The sequence below is a fragment of the Pezoporus wallicus genome, unplaced genomic scaffold (genome assembly GCF_028554395.1).
Source record: "Pezoporus wallicus isolate ANWC-B61680 ecotype Strahan unplaced genomic scaffold, APGP_CSIRO_Pwel_v1 contig_7000, whole genome shotgun sequence".
NCBI lineage: Eukaryota > Metazoa > Chordata > Aves > Psittaciformes > Psittacidae > Pezoporus > Pezoporus wallicus.
Genome location: NW_026642512.1, coordinates 216,392 through 233,727, shown reverse-complemented (window position 1 = coordinate 233,727; position 17,336 = coordinate 216,392). Strand labels below are relative to the sequence as shown.

Sequence of the window (17,336 nt, the reverse complement as noted above, 5' to 3'; positions counted from 1 at the left end):
TTTTAAAACTCAAAACAAGGGAATAAACAAAATCTGACACTGAAAGAGAAGTTCAACAAAATAACTTCCGATGTAGCATTTATCTTACAGTTTCCCCAACAACAGTTAGTGCCAAGGTTAGATTTAGTCTCCACTTGATTTTTTGGTATAGCGCAATGAAATTGACTATGTTTTATTTCTTTGTCATTTATTCTGCAGCTGAAAAAAAATAAAAACAAACACAAGCCTCTGTAAAGATGAGAAAAATATTCACTAAAAGTTATGGACTTTATTTTAACCTGCATTCCACAGATGGCTTTGGGTGACGAACATACAAAAGTGAAAAAAAAATAAATATATGAATCATAGAACAGTTTGGGTTAGTAGGGGCCTTAAAACTCATCCAGTTCCAACCCCCTGCCATGGGCAGGGATACCTTCCACTAGAGCAGGTTGCTCAAAGTTCCATCCAACCTGGCCTTGAACACTGCCAGAGATGGGGCAGCTGCAGCTTCTCTGGGCAGCCTGTGCCAGGGCCTAAGCACCCTCACAGGGAAGAACTTCTTCCTAATATCCTCTTTCAGTTTAAAGCCATTCGCCCTTACCCTGTCACTACATGTCCCTGTGAAAAGTCCCTCTCCAACTTTCTCGTCAGCCCCATTTAGGTACTGGAAGACTGCTTTGATTTCGCATTTAGTGTTTCTCTTGCAAGGTCAAGTGGCGTTTGTGCAAAAATCCAATGACCTCGCATCTCCTCCGACAGCATTCTCAGAGACGCCAGCATATGTAGGTGATGGAACCAGGTTCTAACAGGCACAGCTGACTCCCACACTATTCACCTTCTGCCATTCATTACTCGTTATTTCATTCACCTGAAACAGTTCTTAACAACCAATGATGAATGAAACTACGATTAATATGCATCTATATATAAATGGAAACGACTGACCCTTATGAAAACAGCGTGTGGTACCTGTTCCAGAAAGAGGACTCCGCAGTACGGGCACAGAGAACGGACTCGGTCCTGCTTCGGTCCTGCTGCGTCCCCGCCCCTCGCCGCGCGGGGCGCGGCAGCAGCAGGAATCGGCAGGTCATGCTCCGCTCCGGGCATACCGGTACCGCTGAGCCGGCCCTGCCGCTTCGCCCGGCAGGACCCGGAGGAGCCTCCACGCACCACGCCGACCCCCCTCTCCGCCTGCTTCCCCCGCCCGCCCACTCACTCATCTACCTACCTTCAGGTGCAGCTTCTGCAGCAGGCGGGAGAGCAGCAGCGGGAACCGGCCCGAGTCCATGGCATTGAGCAGCGACACGGCCCTGCGGATGCTGCGCGGCAGGACAGAAGACAGTCAGAGGGACCGAGCCCTGAGCCCCGGCACCGCGGCGAGGCCCTGCCCCCGACTCACCCGCCTTAGCCCACCACGGTGGCAGCGGCACTGCGGCCGAGGCAGCATTTACCTGTCAGTCTCCTGAACGACGGGCGCCGCCATAGCTGCCGCTACAACCCCGCCCCACGACGGCAGCCCGGCGGGTCCAAGCGCCGCCGCCACTCCCCGCGCCGCAGCAGCGCGGTCACGCTGGGCCGCGAGCCATCTCAGACGGCCCAAGGCAGAGAAGAGGCGCCGTGGGCTCGGGGCGCGGTGAGAGGCAGACTGACAGCGTCTCCCTCCTGGGTTTACAGCACCCACTAGAGAGGCTGCGGCTGAAATCCTCGGGTTTAAAGGATTTAAAGACGGGCTGCCGCCTGGCGGAAGGCGCTTCTCGCGGTGTTTCCCGCTCCCTTACGTCTCCTCGGTGCTCGTTGTGCTCTGGTGTGGGTTGTGCGGAATTCCGCAGCCCCTCCAGACCCCAGAGAGCCTTTTTGTTCCCTTGTGGTACCGCGCAGGCAGCTCCAAACCACGGGCCAGGGAACTTGTTAGTATGCCACGAACTTGAAGTTGGCACACCTCCAGCTTTACACAAATGGTTCCAGAAGCCACGGAACTTAACAGTGGCTGGCGGCTTTCCCGTCCTCCCTAAATAACGTGTCCCCAAACCTTGGCCCATCCCATGCACAAGACCGAGCACACTGTGCCAAGTGTGTGCTGGCTGGTGAGCTGCATGAACAGAAGGGCATTAACATTGGAGCTTGCAGGGAAGCAGCGCTGTGTTGGGTATTTCGACTCCTTGAGTGAATGTCATGCCTATGAGACCTCTGGTTTCCAACAGCTTTGGCTGAAATTTGAAAAATGATCAAGAAGTCAATGGGACAAGCAAGTAGGAACGGGCAGCACAACTGTGTAAACCTTATTTTCCTAGGAAGCCAACTAAAACCGTGTAAAATCTGCAAAAGCCCTCTGAATGTGGCTATAAAGGTTTGTAACATGCCTAAGAAGGGTTAGGTGAATGGTACTCAATTATGACAGGCTGAAGAGGCAGATGTAAACTTGCTGGAAATACGGTGCTGTAAGGAAATGTTTTACAGACATATATACTGAAATGTCACCTTTATTGAAGTGAGGGGAACTTAGTCATTAATTTCAATAGCACCAGGGTTTCAGCCAGGACATTTGAAAAGGCAATGTATTTTGAATAAACTCAGCCTTAAGAACCAACTTCAGGGAGTAAGAGTGACAAACCTGGCTGTATTCCAACAGGAAGCAGAGAATTCCTGGCTGAGACTTCCAACAACATCTGTACCATAGCTCTTACCAGAAGTTGAACCCACAGCCACTGTTACGAAAAGCTGCTGCACTTTTCAAGCTATTGTTCTGCAGTGAAATATATTTACATTTGAGCGCTTCATCTGTTTTTCTATACTCTTACAAAACATGAAAAGACAATATTCTAGGAAGAAATTTATTTGGCTAGAAAAGAAAAATGACTGGTTTACTCCATGCTGCAATAGCATAACTTCTTGTTCTAGGAAACTTCCCCCGAGAGCAGAATTTATATATAAAGTTTGCACAGACAAAATGAGCAAGGGTGACTAGAAGTCTAGACAATTGCTTGCTTACTTTAAAAAGTCCCAGCTGATACAGGTATTGGATGCGCGACTCAGGTTTGCTGCCAGTTCTCTGGTTTTATAATCATGTGGACCTATTTTTAAAATGTTTTTTTTCACGCTTTTACTTCGTTAAATGAATATTGAAAGTGAATAGTCTAAATAATGAACATTAAAAACTGGACAGGATCTTGTTATCTTTAGCACACCTTTGTATCTTAAAAATTGTAATATTTAATGGCCTTCACTTTCATTGTAGCCTCTTTTGAGCCACATGATAATTTTATTGTTATTTCCTTTAAATTGCATGTTGTTCTAGGAACAGCTTTAAATACCTAATGCAGTATGCTAGAACAGCTGCTGTGTTTCTTTCTGCAGAGCTGTGACAACTTCTGATATCAAGAAGTATAGACATATTATTAAATAACAAGGGTCTTCAGTGGACAGCTTTCTGACTTTAACTTGAAGCACACTGTAGGCAAACAAGATGCTGTGCACAGCTCTTACTTTGATTTTGGAGCTTTCAAGTTTGTAAATAGCAGGAGATGCACAGTGGAGTCTTTGAAATCAAGAGAATCCAAGTAAGACACTGCCCAGGCACATAGGAGGTTAGTAGATAAAAAAACATCTTTACCTACACAAAAATCATATGGGAGCACATTCATCATTTCCATGAGATCAGTTTCTTTGTAGTAGTAACATCTTAGAAAGCAGAGTATGAGAATCTCCTTCCAGATAGGTACGTATTGTGAGCAAGGGAAATACAGTGGAAGGTACAATAAATTCAAATTAATCTGTTTTTAGGCAAGATACTAAAAGATGGTACCTTAAGTAGGTTATAGTTTAGTATGTACCAGTGCTCTCATCTGTCCTTAAGCTACAGCAGGAGCACTGGTAGCCATGAGCAAAGCAGCCACACAGGACAAGTAAAAGACAGGCAAAATTGATTCAGTGTCACAAACTGTTTAACCTGCATAATCCAGGACAGGGGGGCAGAGAGGGGAAGGGAAGAAGGACCAACAGGCCTTATAGAACAGTTCACTCATTTGTTTTCCGTATTTTAAACAGCAGCTTTCTAAAGCAAACTTATTCCATAGGGAAAAGCATACCTCATTGACATGAGGTAAAAAGATGATCTAGTGTCATCTGGAGAGTGGCAAATTTCGTAAGAGGCTAAGAAATGTTCTCTGCCTTTTCTGGTAAGGGATTTTATTTAAAACCACAATGTCATGCAGTGTGGCATTATGTAACTGCCTAAAAAAACTATCAGATATGGGCACTGTTATTTTTATGTACATGTATCTACCTCTAAATTTCACAGTTAATATAAACATATGTATGACACCAGCCTTTCTCTTTTTTCTCTTCCCTTCCCACCTTCTCCCCTTACATCACCCCAGCCCTCCCACCCCCAATGTACAAGTGCCCTAATCTGGTGGTTTTTTTCAGGTTTTGTGCTATTATTTTCAAGGTTACACTGTGTTTGTGATGGAGTTCTCTTACACTTTGCATTTAGCTATGATTTGTGATAGAGGCACAGTCTGTGTTAAAAGCCACAGAGTCGCACCAATGAATTCAATAATAGGACAATCTGGGTTTAATCACATTACTCAAAAAAATTGAACATGTAGCTTTACCACAGGAATCCACTTGAAAAACTAATCGGGTTTTGCCTTTAAGTGGAAAGAATGTGAAGCTAATTCAAACCTGACCAATTCAGATCTTCAGATTATTTCAATGGAAGACTTCCATCTTCCTGTCCATGTAAATCGATTGTCTTCTTGAAGAGCTGCTTATTTAATCAAGTGCAGAATGAGTCTGACACACCTGGAACAAGAAGTCAGTCCCTGACTACAATGGAAGGATTTCCATCTACCCAAAGAAATACAGGTCAGAGATGGTACTGGCTATTTGGACTCCCACTACAAGTCAAAGGATATACTCTGGGATCAGGGGGGAGTATGAGAGAACACCACCAGATCTGAATCTGACTGCCACACAGAGAGTGTTTTAACCACCGTAGCAAATATTCCTGTGAAATTTTTTTGGTACTGAGTGTTTTTATGTTACAAGCTTAAGTACTAAGGTGTCACTAACCGAGAGGAGCAACAAATCTTTCTGAGGTATCAAGTCTGAAGGAGGCTGTGGTGTTAAGGCATTATCGGGATCTGTTCCAGGAAGTTTATTCTACAGGGAGGTATCTACACATTGGAGAGGAGGTCTTTGCCTGCAGAGAGTGGTGACTTGCAGGGGAGAAAAGTGGTCCCACATTCAAAATGAGGAGAGTCTCCTCAAAAACAAGCAGCAAAGTGCCCAGGCCCAGAGAACAATTCCTCCACTAGCAGCACACTCCTGGAGTTTGCAGCATTTGCAGCCTTCCCCTCTTCACGATCCAGAGATCCCTCCCTCCCTCAGAAATTTTGTGCATGTCCATCATGAATAAAAAGACCTACTTCATAGAAGAATCATTACCTACCTCATTAGAATCCTATGATTCTAAGACTGGTTGCAAGTTATGGTATTTGAAATCTGGCATGCTTTGCATGAAGAGGAAGCTCCTGGAAATGAAGAGGCTTTTCTGTCCAAAGGCATAATTAACCAATCCATTTACCTCTAGCTGTATAATTAATGACTGATCAAGGTTGAGTGTTCTATATGCTGTAAACAAAAATAAATAAATAAAATCCTGACTGAATATGTTGGTTTCAGTCTTGCAGGCTAAGCAGCAAGAAAGAATTGCAGAATTGTTTCTGTTCTCTGCTTGATTTATGGAGGGACATGGGAAGTGGTGACCTAGCTTCAAAGAAATGTTAAATCAAGTGAATCCTGCCTCATGTTATACAAGACATGAATGCACAAGAAGGAAAAGACACTTGCACAAGCATTCACAAAACAGCCATGTCACACATCTGCGTAAATGAACAAGAGAAATCATCAAGAATAAAAAAATTATTACAGGTAACGTGGTTCAGCTTCCCAGGGTCAGAAAATTGTCTTCCCATGGCAGTCCAGGCACCTTCAGCTTTAGAAAATCAAAAGTACTGACTAGGTACCTCAGTAAAGCACACAAGGATGAGGAAGAATGGAACAGATAATTTCATGTAATGGAAAAGATTAAAGTCTGCTAGGCAGGCAGCAATAAAGAAGCACTGACAGGCACTTCATTAGAGACAATTCATAAAGCCAAGATTTGCTTTAATAAAATGTGAAGAAGGAAGAACTTTGCTCACACACAATAAGAACAAAGTCAATCAGAGTCAAGAAATGGAAATACACTGATCACATTCCCATCTTCAGTCTCAGTTTTCTCATAAAACCATTTCCTATTGCAGCGACATTCCACTCCACATTTTTTTGAATTGCATTTGGGGCAAGGATAGAAGCAACCCATGCAGGTCTCTTCCAGGCAATCGCACAAATCAACGTTATTACAAAGCAGCCTGCCATGTCTGTCATACTTCTTTGCAGGTCTGCAAAAGAGAAGAAAAAGTGATTCTCACAGAATGCTTCAACATGTATGAAGACTAAATCAAAAAATGTGGAAAACATCTGTCCAGGAACAAATATTTTCTCTTTAACAACCTCACAGCATAATGAAATACCAGGATTACATCCTAATTGCAACAGCCACTGTTACTAAAAATTAAAGTATGCTAAGGAAGTAAATCAAAACTCTCTCAAGTTACACAGAAAGCTTGTTTTCCTAACACAGCTTTCATGTGTAATAAGAAATCTGCTGCAAAATATTAATGCTTTTATTAGTTTAATTTATATTCTGTAAAGAGCATACCAGCCATTTTTTTAAAGTAACATATGTAATAAATTAGCACATCTTACTTGGGCTTCTTAAAAAAATCTTGTTTCATCTGTGACATGCATGCTTTCTTTTTCTGCTCTCTAGTTTCAGGATTGAAGTCAGCTACCTGAGGTCCTGGATTTTGAAAGGCTAAGGATTTTAATTGTTTCTCAAGTTGCTGATAGAAATAAACAAGAGAAAGATTATAATTAGTGCAACAGATATTTATTAGCTGCCAAATGACCTCCTGGCTTTCAAATTACATTAAAATTCATACTCTTGATAACTCAAAACCGCACAGGTAGGAAAGTGAAGCAAAACTCCACCTAAATTAAGATAACATTGTTTAAAATGCTTTCTTGTCTGTTAATTGAGTATTCCTTTGCCCAACTCTATATCCTGACAGGAGAGGATAAACCATGACTCTGCATACACGTGAGTGGTACAGTGGCATGAAGTTTGAAGGTCATCGTGTGGGAGACAGTATCATGTATTTTTTTCTTCAACTTTATCTATAATGTAGAGACAAGTATTTGTGATTATAAGCATCACAACTGGATTTGCTGTATCTTAACTGTTCTCTCAGATGCCTAGAAACCATCTTTGTCCAAATAATCTGAGGGCCATAGAAACGACTGGCAGAGCAGCTACTGCATGAAGGGAGCACAAGTGAGAAGTATGAAAAAAAACAGACAAAAATAAGGAAGATAAACTGAGCAGAGATTTTTTGAAACAGGAGGGAGCATTTTCTTGACTATTTTATGGAATTCATATTTGTAAATAGCTAAAACTGCTGAATAGTTCTGGAAGTTAGAACATCAGCTCTATGTATTGCCATTCCACACAGCCAGTGTATGTTGAGAGTCATGTCTGAAGTCAATGCAAAGAAACATGGGCCTTGTGTCAAACAATTTCTCTTTGGACAGTGACTGTGGACATCAAATGTACACTTGTAATTCATTATGCAATGACACAAACACACATGCAGATTTATCTTTTCCCCTCCTTGGTAAATGCAGCTGACTTGCCACCCCTCAACTTCCCCAGGGGGTGTCATCCCTTTCATGGTCCACAGTGATTTTTCACAAGCAAGTGATCCCCTTCATTACTTCTCCTGGGGAAAAAAGTTCAGTTCAATCTGCTGATACAGTGATTTAGAAATACTCACTTGAAGTCACTTGAGTCTACTTGTTTACAATGTAGTTGATGCCATGCATCTTCAGTTGCATCTTTCTGAAAACCTGTAGGGCAATCTCATGCACCTATGCTATTCAGCCATTTCTTTTGCCTTTGAGTATGGGGAGATCTTCAGTGCAGAAGATATGCTTCAGCTTCATCATTGTCCACAACCATAAATTATGCAATTTTAAGTTGAAACATATAATAAACTATGGAGATAGTCCTTCCTCAAAGAGTACTCTCTTATTTCCCCACTTACGAGATCATTGAGCTCAGAAGTGTTCTTAGCCCTCTAAATCACTGCACTGCAAACTTGACTCATTTCACTGTTATTACTGATACTTCCCTATTGACTCTAGCTTTTTATTTCTGTAATTATGTAAGAAATTGAAGGCAATAAGTATCTTGATAATAAAAGGGTACTGACGAAGTCATACCAGTTGTTTTTGTGTTACTGAAGCATCCTTCTCAGGAGAGACATTTCCTTCTGCAGATGTTTCCTGGGCAGAACTGCTTTTCTTGCAGTTTTCTTCTGTTACATCACTCATTTTTGGCCACCCTTGTGAAACACATACATACATGTGTTAAGACATATACAGAAGTGTGAGATCCACAGAATTTTAAGTGAAAGTTTTAAGGTAAGCAGGTGATATCCATACTAGGCTTTATGTATTCTTAACCCACAGCAAATGCAGAACAAATGTTGCTCAGTATCAGCCTCGATTAAACTGTATTAAAATAATGTTAATTAACATAACAAAAGCTGTATCACCAAAGGCACTCTACAATTGGTTAAGCAAACCTCGGAAAATCTCTAGTGTTTAAATAACACAAAAACTGAAAGAAATGCTGTCATCTGTGATTCTGTAGCTGGCACCGCTTCAGCGCATTGCCAGCTGTACCGTAAAGGTGAGAAACAGTATTCTCACAGAACGCGTAAGAACAACCGGGGCCGGGCGGTGGAAATTAGAACAGCACGCAGGAGCAGTCATTTCGCTTACCAGCAGGTGACACTGTTGTCCAACCTGCCGGTCTTTTTGCAAGCCTCCGAAAAAGAGTGGCCGCGGCGGCGTTGCGGGGAAGCAGGAGGGGTCCGGCCATATTCTCTGACGTTATTTATAGACACCCAAAGTGTGTGTGTCAGAGTTGTGTCCCTGGCAACGAGGCTATTCCCCACATATTCACAATTTTGTTTCTGAGGATTTCAACCAATGGGCTAAAAGTAAATTTCTTGGCTTTTACACCTCAGTCCTGAAACATTTTGTGTATAAACAGAATGTGTAAATTCTAGGATTAATAGAAAAAAGCGAATCACTCACTCTATTAACAAAGCACCCGGGGAAGACTGAGTTCTGCAAGTCTGTCCTGCAAAGGCCATCCATGACCTCTCTGCAGCCACACAGAATGGGGGTGGAAACTGTTCAGGATGGCCTTATAACCCATCTTGTGAACCTACTTAGTTAAAACTTTTTTATGCAATATATGCAGTGCCAGTGCCTCAGACTTTTACTCCAAACACCACCAGAAATATTTAAGCTTTTTTGGAGTTCACTCAACCCTTCCCCAGATGCTGCCCAGTTGCTCCTATTGCCTCACAAAGGTAGTGCAGTTGTCTCTGCCAGGTTACCCTGCACGTTAGGATTGTTACCCAAACACTGCCCCAGAGATGATCTTCATTTCACCACTGCCAAAGAACCAGCAGAAGAGGAGAAGGAGAGGAGTCCAGGCCTTTAATTCCTTCTATTGCAGCCCCTCCCTGCAGGGTGCCAGTCAAAGCCGGAACAGCAATGAGAACAGACGGTGTAGTAACGGGAGGGGATGCTTTTTTGGGGAGGTGAGAAAAAACACCTTCAGCCTGTTTCAGACAGGGTTTCCCTTTCTCTTCTTCAGTGACTTCAAGAATGACTGAAGACTGTAACAGTTTAGTCCTGGGACTTGAGCATCTTTCTATAAAAGCATTATAAAAGGAAAGCTATTACCATGCAATTAGTATTTGCTGTATGGAGGAGCCTTGCTCTCCCACTGGAAATTTGCTAGGGGCCCACAGATAAAACAAGAATGAAGACCACTGCTCCAGAGAAAGTGAGTATTGCTCTTCATTTCCACTCAAGTTTAAGTCGTGATAAGGATTTGCTTCCTACATCTCCTCTTATGTCCAAACCATACATCCAGCATTGTTAAAGCATTTCATGTGAGTATGCATGACCACTGTCCATGCCTGTTTTATTACAGTGTACAGGGTTCAGGAGCAGAACAGCCATCAGGAGCCAACAGTGTAAGCATGCAGAATCTCCATGTGTCCTCTGGTGGTGTAAGTATTTGACTCCTTTGGCAACTAGGTCCAGATAACTACCAGTTATCTGCAGCCAAATGCACAAAAATCAGAAAGCCACTTTTTAAATACTGTCAGAAAAGGAATATGCATCTTGTTCCAAATGTGTTTCAAATGCCCTTGCATCTCAGTGGAAATGTCCCACACAGAAAATCTGGCACATTTCTGTCTCTGTCTGTATTGTAAAGATAAAGTGTTAAATTCTAATCTCCAGGAAAGATACTCAGAAATGAGACAGAGTGTGACTAGGAGACTCTGCAACATTCAGAAACTGGTGAGACCCACAGGACTGATTATCCTCCACAGCATGTTCTGAAGGGGAGTAAGAGAACAAGGGAGACTTTGAGACTTACACATCCACTCTCACATCTGCAAAATCTAGTTATCCAAAGGAAAGTATTCTTGGCCATAAAGTAGAGTTCTTCCATCTACTATTTTTGTCTGGCCGTAGTGATAATTCAGGAGCAATGCATTGATGCATAGTCTCTTCCATAAAAATTTCAACTCTGCAAACAACCATCAATTGCACTGTTCCTCCATGAAACCCTGTATTCTCCCACACCTTCTGAAAACAGCACATACTTCCTGGAGGCGATAATCCACATTTTAACATCCCACCATGGCCATAGTATATGGCTGAGAACTTGCAATTTTGGCACAGATCAGTGGCACAGCTGGCAAGGCTAAAAGCATATTAAGGGAGGAAGAGAATCAGAGCCTGTATTATACTAAACAGAATTGGTCTTTTCCAAGGGACGGATGTTTCTGCTCAGAGAACAGTTTCAGAAGATGCTGGGATGTGGAAGGAACAGCATTTTTTTATGATTTTCATAACAGCAGTATTTTCCTGTATCTGCTCTTTCAAGAATTTAATATTCCTATTATGATCCTTGCAGTTTGCACTGCTGAATATTTCAACTGGTGTGAAACATGGTGACCAGCATTCCAGATACTTCGACTGCTTGATCTCAGCAGCCTGAAGCTAGTACCTCTGCAGAGCTTGACAGAGTGAATGCACATTGTTTTCAAGTTGTACTTGTTCATCCCATTGGAAACTTTCTGGCTGAGATCTGTAAGTATGTTAATCACCTTAACCAGGGCAAAACAAGATGCTGTCCCTACAGCTTTAATCCCCTTATGCGCACACAGATTAGACTGACCCATTGCAACAGTCCCATCTTGCTCATAGCCTGGTTCTGCAGAGATGTCAGTATGCTCAGAAACCAGCAGTCAGGCTTGTGACACATTCTAGTATGCATCTTGAAATCTCTATAGGACATCTGGTGCCAGCCAAATTAAGACTGAGAATAAATTAATCTTTCTCAAGATGAAGTATGGACGGAGCTGTAAAGATGTGGAAAGGCCACTCACCAACTAGTCCATGCCTTCTCTCATAGCCCTAAATGTGGGGGCAGAAGATGGCCTCGAAGTCAGATGGAAACACAGACAAGATGAAGAAATAGGTCTCATCTCTCGTAACTCAGATTCTTTCACAGAAAACTGATAAACACGGTAACAGAGCAATGGCCCATTCTGTGACAGGAGTCTGGAGGAACAAACCCTGCCCTCTCCCAGTAAAATAAAACAAATCCTCATGAGTTTTCCCTCACAAACCCACAGCTTTTCTGCCATACCTGAAAGTGAGGGATTCTTTGGCTTGAAATCTAATGCAATTAGAAATTTATGTGCCTCTTCTGGTTGTCATGCAATAGGAAGAAGTGATCTGCCAGACTTACCTCCTGAAAACCTGCAGTTCTGAAGGGCTTATGTTCAGTTCAGAGCAGACAGCAAGAGAGAAAGGAGGTTCTCCGGAATTTTAAATTGTACTTGCCAAAGGAAGGGACTGGCACAGTGTAGGTTTATTGCTGCACAGTTCCTCTAGTAGTGGAAGTATGACATCAGCCCCAGAGCAACTGAAACAGAAGACAAATAATCAAAATAGTGCTCCCCAGAGAAGGAGGCTGGAGACAGTGCCAGGTGACTATCTTAAAGGACCTCACATTTTCTGCCTCATTAATTATGGCTTTAAAATAGTACAAAGAGTGGAAACAGAGAAATTATATAAACTGGGGTGAGAGTCCTCATTATTAGTTGCACCTGCGGTATGTTCAAAGAGCAAATGTACTTCTTAGAGCTTTCTTTTTCTTGAAAGTAAGTAAATTTAAAAAAAAAGACTGTCATAGCTACTGCATTGTACAAAAATTTAAAAAAAAATTTTAATAGTATGGATGTAGTAAAGGAATGTTTTACGACATCAGACAAATATTTTGGATACTGTTCAACATCTCAAACCATCTCCTAGCTAAAGTGACAATGCAACCTCACCATTCTGCTTACTATCTTTCAGGATTAGTTGCACTAGTGTGGACAACTCAGGCTCCTCCTGATACCTCTAGATGCCAGTTTCCAGCATGCTGCAATCACTTACCGCTTTTATTGCTCTTTAGAACACAGCTAAATCTTAATAAACTTCCTGTCGTGATTTAAGGCCAGCTGGTAACTCATCACCACACATTCGTTTGCTCACTCTCCTCCTTCCCCCTCTCACCTTGCTGCTCCAGGCGGGATGGGGAGGAGGACTGAAAGAATGTAAACCCAACAGGTTGAGAAAAGAACTAAAGTATAATACAAAACTACTGCTACTACTACTAAGGGAAGTAACAAGGGGAGAGAATATAAAATTAAATAGGGAAAAAGAAAAAAAAAAAAAAAGAAGAAAGACAAGTGACAATGTAATTGCTCACCATTTGCCAACCGATACCCAGACTGACCCAAGCAGTGATATGGGCCTTCCGGGCAACTTCCCCCCAGTTTATATACTGGGCATGACGTGATGTGGTATGGAATACCCCTTTGGCTAGTCTGGGTCAGGTGTCTTGTCCCTGTTCCCTCCTGGCTTCTTGAGGCCCTCCTCACTGGCAGAGCATGAGAGACTGAAAAGTCCTTGACCACAGTAAGAGCTGCTCAGCAATAACTAGAACACTGGTGTGTTATCAGCATTGTTTTCAGACTAAAGCCAAAACACAGCCCTGCACCAGCTACTAGGAAGAAAAATAACTGTTAAAACTGAACCCAGGACACATCCAAACCTGTCAAGTCTTATGAATTCTTCTGTCGTGCTTAGACAAATAGTCTAACATCCATCCATTGTCTGGGGCATTTCACAAACCAGTCTGAGAGCAAGTAAACTTACGATTTACCATATTCTTTCCCTCAAAACACTTTTAAAACCAAAAGCCGATTCTAGCAGCAGACCTTAGCTAGGTGATTTAAATGCTGCTACATATACCTCATTTTGTTTCACAAACTGTTTTTCTTGTTGTGAAAATCAAACACAAATGTCTCAAGCAGAAAAACAAAAAAATCAGTCTCCAAGGTACTCATACAACAGCAAGCCACAAACAAAAACCTACACCCTACAAACTGCGTAACAAATAAAACTGAATTAGTGCTATAAATACAAAATTTATAATTAAACAAGCCTACACTTACTACCTATTTTTCATTCATTTTGCTAATACTTAACACTGAGGTATCTCAACTTTTTCTATATTGTTTGTGCATGAGTTATATTTGTTTATCATGGTATGCATGATACCATGAAGCCTGCAATCTCCTCAGAATAGTTTTTTAGTGAGTGGATGTTAGGCTACGAATATGGATGTTAGGCTACGAATAAGTGAGGATATACAAGTAAGATTAAAATCTTTAGAGAGATTGATTCTGGTGGTTCAACTCATAAATGGTTCCTCCAGGAACAAGATTTCCCCACTGTGAGCATGTGACTGTAAATACACCTCCAGATATATGATACAATTGTACTAAGGGGTTTGCGGGGAGAAAAAAAGAAATTGTTAAAAAGATTTCTTCTAAGCTTCCTGGCCATCATCCAATGTCAAGCTGCTTGCTCCTTGTACACCTCAGCGCTCTCTGCCATGCAGTGCACTCAGTAGCAGCCTGCAGCCAGCACAAATAGGGCAGCTTGAAGAGGGAAAAAAAATGCATTTTCAGGTATTAAAACCTAACTTGTAATGTTCTTATCCCACTGGAAAACGGTTCCCTGGAGCCCTTTGTTAAACATTAACACAGAGTAATGTCTTAGAGGTGTTCCTCTTACAGACAATTCATTCTCCCCTTTTCCTTGTCCTCCCCACACCCATTTTTTTCTAAACTGTCAGGTTTATCGGGGTGTTTCTGCCTCTGGATTTTTCTTTTCTGGATTTTCAAATCAGCAACGGCCAAGGGGGGGGGGGGGGGGGGGGGGGTTGGAGGGGGGGGGAGGGAACTGGCAGGGAGCATATGGAAAGTGGGGGGATAATTCGGATAACTATACTGGCAGAGATGCCAAGGGAAGAGGCTATGAAACGTTTGGGTGAGACACACGGGGAGAACAAAACACCTTTCTCCAGAGAAGGCTGTCAGTCCTCCTAATCGACCAGCCCAGCGCCCCAGCGGCTCAGACCACCTCATGGCTTACTTAGTGACGAGTCTTCCACACAGGCAAAAGACAGCAAAGAGTTGCTTTCTCCTGTCCACCGCTCTGTTACCGAGCCCGAAGGGCGAGGCGCAGCTCTGCTGTCATTACCGCGGCCGGCTTCGGTTCGAGCCGCCTCAGCAGCGTACTCCCTCCCCTCTGCTGCAACCCCTGTGCCGGTTTCGTCCTTCTCCGTGTTTCCGCCCCTCCGCTGGTCGGTGGCGGGGGCCTCGTCTGCTCCCTCTCTGCTCTTGCCGCTAAATGTGGGGTATAACGGCCCTTCCTCAACCTCTGCGTTCTGCCCATGGCGGCTGCGGGGCTGTGAGGAGCCGAGGGGCCCGGGCTGGTCCCAGTGCTTCAATCAGCTGTGGGACACACCAAGCCTCTCGGCCAGGCCGGCGGCGCACTGGAAGCGCCAGCTAGCAAAGGACTAAAATGCCGGCGAGCAGAGGGGCTAGGGGAAGAAACACAGAGCTACAAACAGCAGTCCGAGCGCAGGGGCAGCGAGGCAGGCGGGCAAGGAGCTGCTGCAGGCGCCAGGGCAGGCAAACCCCTGCGGCCCCTGGACAGGTTGGTGGTGGAGCAGGTGCACGTGCCCTGGGGGAACTGCGGCTTGTGGGAAGGACCCCGCCATGGGGCAAGGAGGAGCATGAGGAGGGAACGAGCGGCTGGATGACCTCAACTGCCATTGCCCCTGAGGGGCCACGGCCTGACCTCAGCCCAGATTACTCCTCCCCGCTGGGCTGCTCATGGGGAGGAGGCGGAGTTGGGAGTGAAGATGAGCCTAGGAAAACACGAGGGCGGTGGGAAGGTGGTGGTTTATGTTTTGGTTGTGTTTCTTGCTACTCAAGTTTAACTGGCAATAAATCAAAGTAATTTCCCCGAGGAAATCTTTTTTGCCCACGATGTTAACTGGTAAGTAATCTCCCTGGCTTTAACTCAACACGAGTAGTTTTCTCCCCACGTTCTGTTGGGTGGGAAAGCACCGCTATGGGCCTCCTGCAGCCAGTTAAGGTCAGCCCACCATTGCTGCTTAGGTGCCTGCCTCAGAGAGCATCGCATCACAAAGAATGATAATCACGAAAGAGCTCAGTGCGCTATAATACAAAGTTAAACACAAAATTGATCACTCACGAAGATGCAGTTGGCAAGTAGCAGGGAGTAACCCTGAGTGATGTCCCCGCTCAAGGGGAGATCACCACCACTTAGTAAGCTGCTCAGCAGGGAGTGCTCAAAGAAAGCTCACTTGGGCTGTCATATTTATGGAATAAAGTGAGCCAGCCGGCTCTCAGCCAAATTCCGTGCAATGGGAAAGATATGCATGGCACTCCTTGTACTCACAACCTCCCCTGTTCCTTGACAAAGGAGTCTCAGAAGAACCACCTGCTTTCATTTGTACGAATCACATGGTCAGTGTTCAGTTTGCAAGCTCGTAGGCACCAATGCTCACCATGTCATCCTGTTCCTGTGTGGGTTTTCAGAGAACAGATTGGAGTGAGAGAAGTTCTTGGCCTGGCGGTGTGCGAGCCCTTCCTGCCTTTGGGACCTGCATCACACTAACACTGGTCTGGTCAAAGAGTTGGGTCCAGCCATCACACCCCTGAACCTCTGTGCTAGGGGATCCACATGCAACAGCTTTTTGTCCTCTCTTAATCACTACACAACAGAAATTAATTGAGGCCACATCTTTGTTCATTTATGGCACTTTAGACTCCGTTCCCTTTTCCCTACCCCATACTCACCCTTCTGGGACTTGAAACAACACTGAAAGGAGTGCTCTTGGATCTTGACTTAAACACTGCTGAAGTCTCTCTTCCTACCTGGGAGCAGCTTGGCTCACAGAGAAACTGCATGGGCAGTGCATGGCAGCAGGAGGACACAGGATTTCTTAGGGCCAGCTGTGGCATTTGGAGGGAAGCTGGAAGCTGTGTGCTGTGGGGCAGCTGGTAATGGTGACTGCAGCAGAGACTGCCAGGCTGCATTGATCAGCACTGTCAGGGTTTAGGCAGTGTGGGCTGTTGATGGGCCAGGCAGACGCTGTGCCCTTCAAGCCAGCTCAGAAATGGACAAAACCAGCCCAGAGCAGTACAGAGGCAGGAGAAAATGATGGAAACTGAAGGAGACACATGGAACATGTTGGGGACACAGCTGGAGATACACACTTGGGAGACGGGACTTGATACCAGAGGAAGGATGCCCCCCCCCCCCCCCCCCCCAGGCAACTGCAGCCCATGGGCAACTCATGCCAGAGCAGGGACACTGGTGAGGAACTGCAGATGACCAGCACTGGGGCAGGGGCACACCTGAGGAAATATCAACCCTGTTCTAGATGAACAACACAGGATCGAAAAAAATACAACATAGTCCTTCAAAATACCTCAGGTTGAGTTTGGGGAAGTAAGGCAAGCAGTGCACTTAAGAGGAGACTGAACTTTTCCCTCTTTACACTGTTCTCCTCATCTCTCTTGGATCTTCCCTTGCTCCTGCAGCTTCACTCATTTGTTCATCCTGTTCCCAAATTCACTCATTTGTTCGTATCCTGTCTCTTCTTTGTACCCCTAGTCCTCTCAGCTATTTTCATCCTCCCTTGCCAGCTA

General features: G+C 44.2%; 2 protein-coding genes across 3 annotated transcripts in view; both read right to left on the bottom strand.

Annotated features, from left to right (window-relative positions):
- COMMD10 (COMM domain containing 10) overlaps window positions 1–1,514 on the bottom strand; it is a 130,883-nt gene extending 129,369 nt beyond the window's left edge. Inside the window, exons 1-2 of the mRNA XM_057430831.1 lie at window positions 1,434–1,514; window positions 1,211–1,301 (exon numbers count right to left, since the gene is read on the bottom strand). Coding sequence (XP_057286814.1) covers window positions 1,211–1,301; window positions 1,434–1,465 — 123 coding nt within the window. The 5' untranslated portion in view covers window positions 1,466–1,514. The remainder of the gene's footprint in view (window positions 1–1,210; window positions 1,302–1,433) is intronic.
- A 4,691-nt stretch (window positions 1,515–6,205) lies between these two features.
- ARL14EPL (ADP ribosylation factor like GTPase 14 effector protein like) lies at window positions 6,206–12,200 on the bottom strand. 2 transcript variants are annotated; one of them, XM_057430833.1, is made up of 4 exons: window positions 12,002–12,200; window positions 8,371–8,492; window positions 6,796–6,932; window positions 6,206–6,428 (listed from the first exon to the last, which is right to left on the bottom strand). In XM_057430833.1, exons 2-4 carry the CDS (start codon window positions 8,479–8,481, stop codon window positions 6,206–6,208), a joined length of 471 nt encoding a protein of 156 aa, XP_057286816.1. In that variant the 5' UTR covers window positions 8,482–8,492; window positions 12,002–12,200. The 2 variants fall into 2 exon arrangements, with proteins under 2 accessions (XP_057286816.1, XP_057286815.1); XM_057430832.1 differs by lacking the exon at window positions 12,002–12,200 and having other exon boundaries at window positions 8,371–8,893.
- Between the last annotated feature and the right edge of the window lie 5,136 nt (window positions 12,201–17,336).

What these genes read in the sequence shown, in the direction of transcription:
- ARL14EPL (XM_057430832.1), bottom strand. Translation starts at nt 8,514, where the DNA reads ATGTATGTATGTGTTTCACAAGGGTGGCCAAAAATGAGTGATGTAACA. An exon ending in CAGTAACACAAAAACAACTG is followed by an intron (nt 6,933 to 8,370) that starts GTATGACTTCGT and finishes TATTTCTATCAG; the next exon opens with CAACTTGAGAAACAATTAAA. An exon ending in GATTTTTTTAAGAAGCCCAA is followed by an intron (nt 6,429 to 6,795) that starts GTAAGATGTGCT and finishes TCTCTTTTGCAG; the next exon opens with ACCTGCAAAGAAGTATGACA.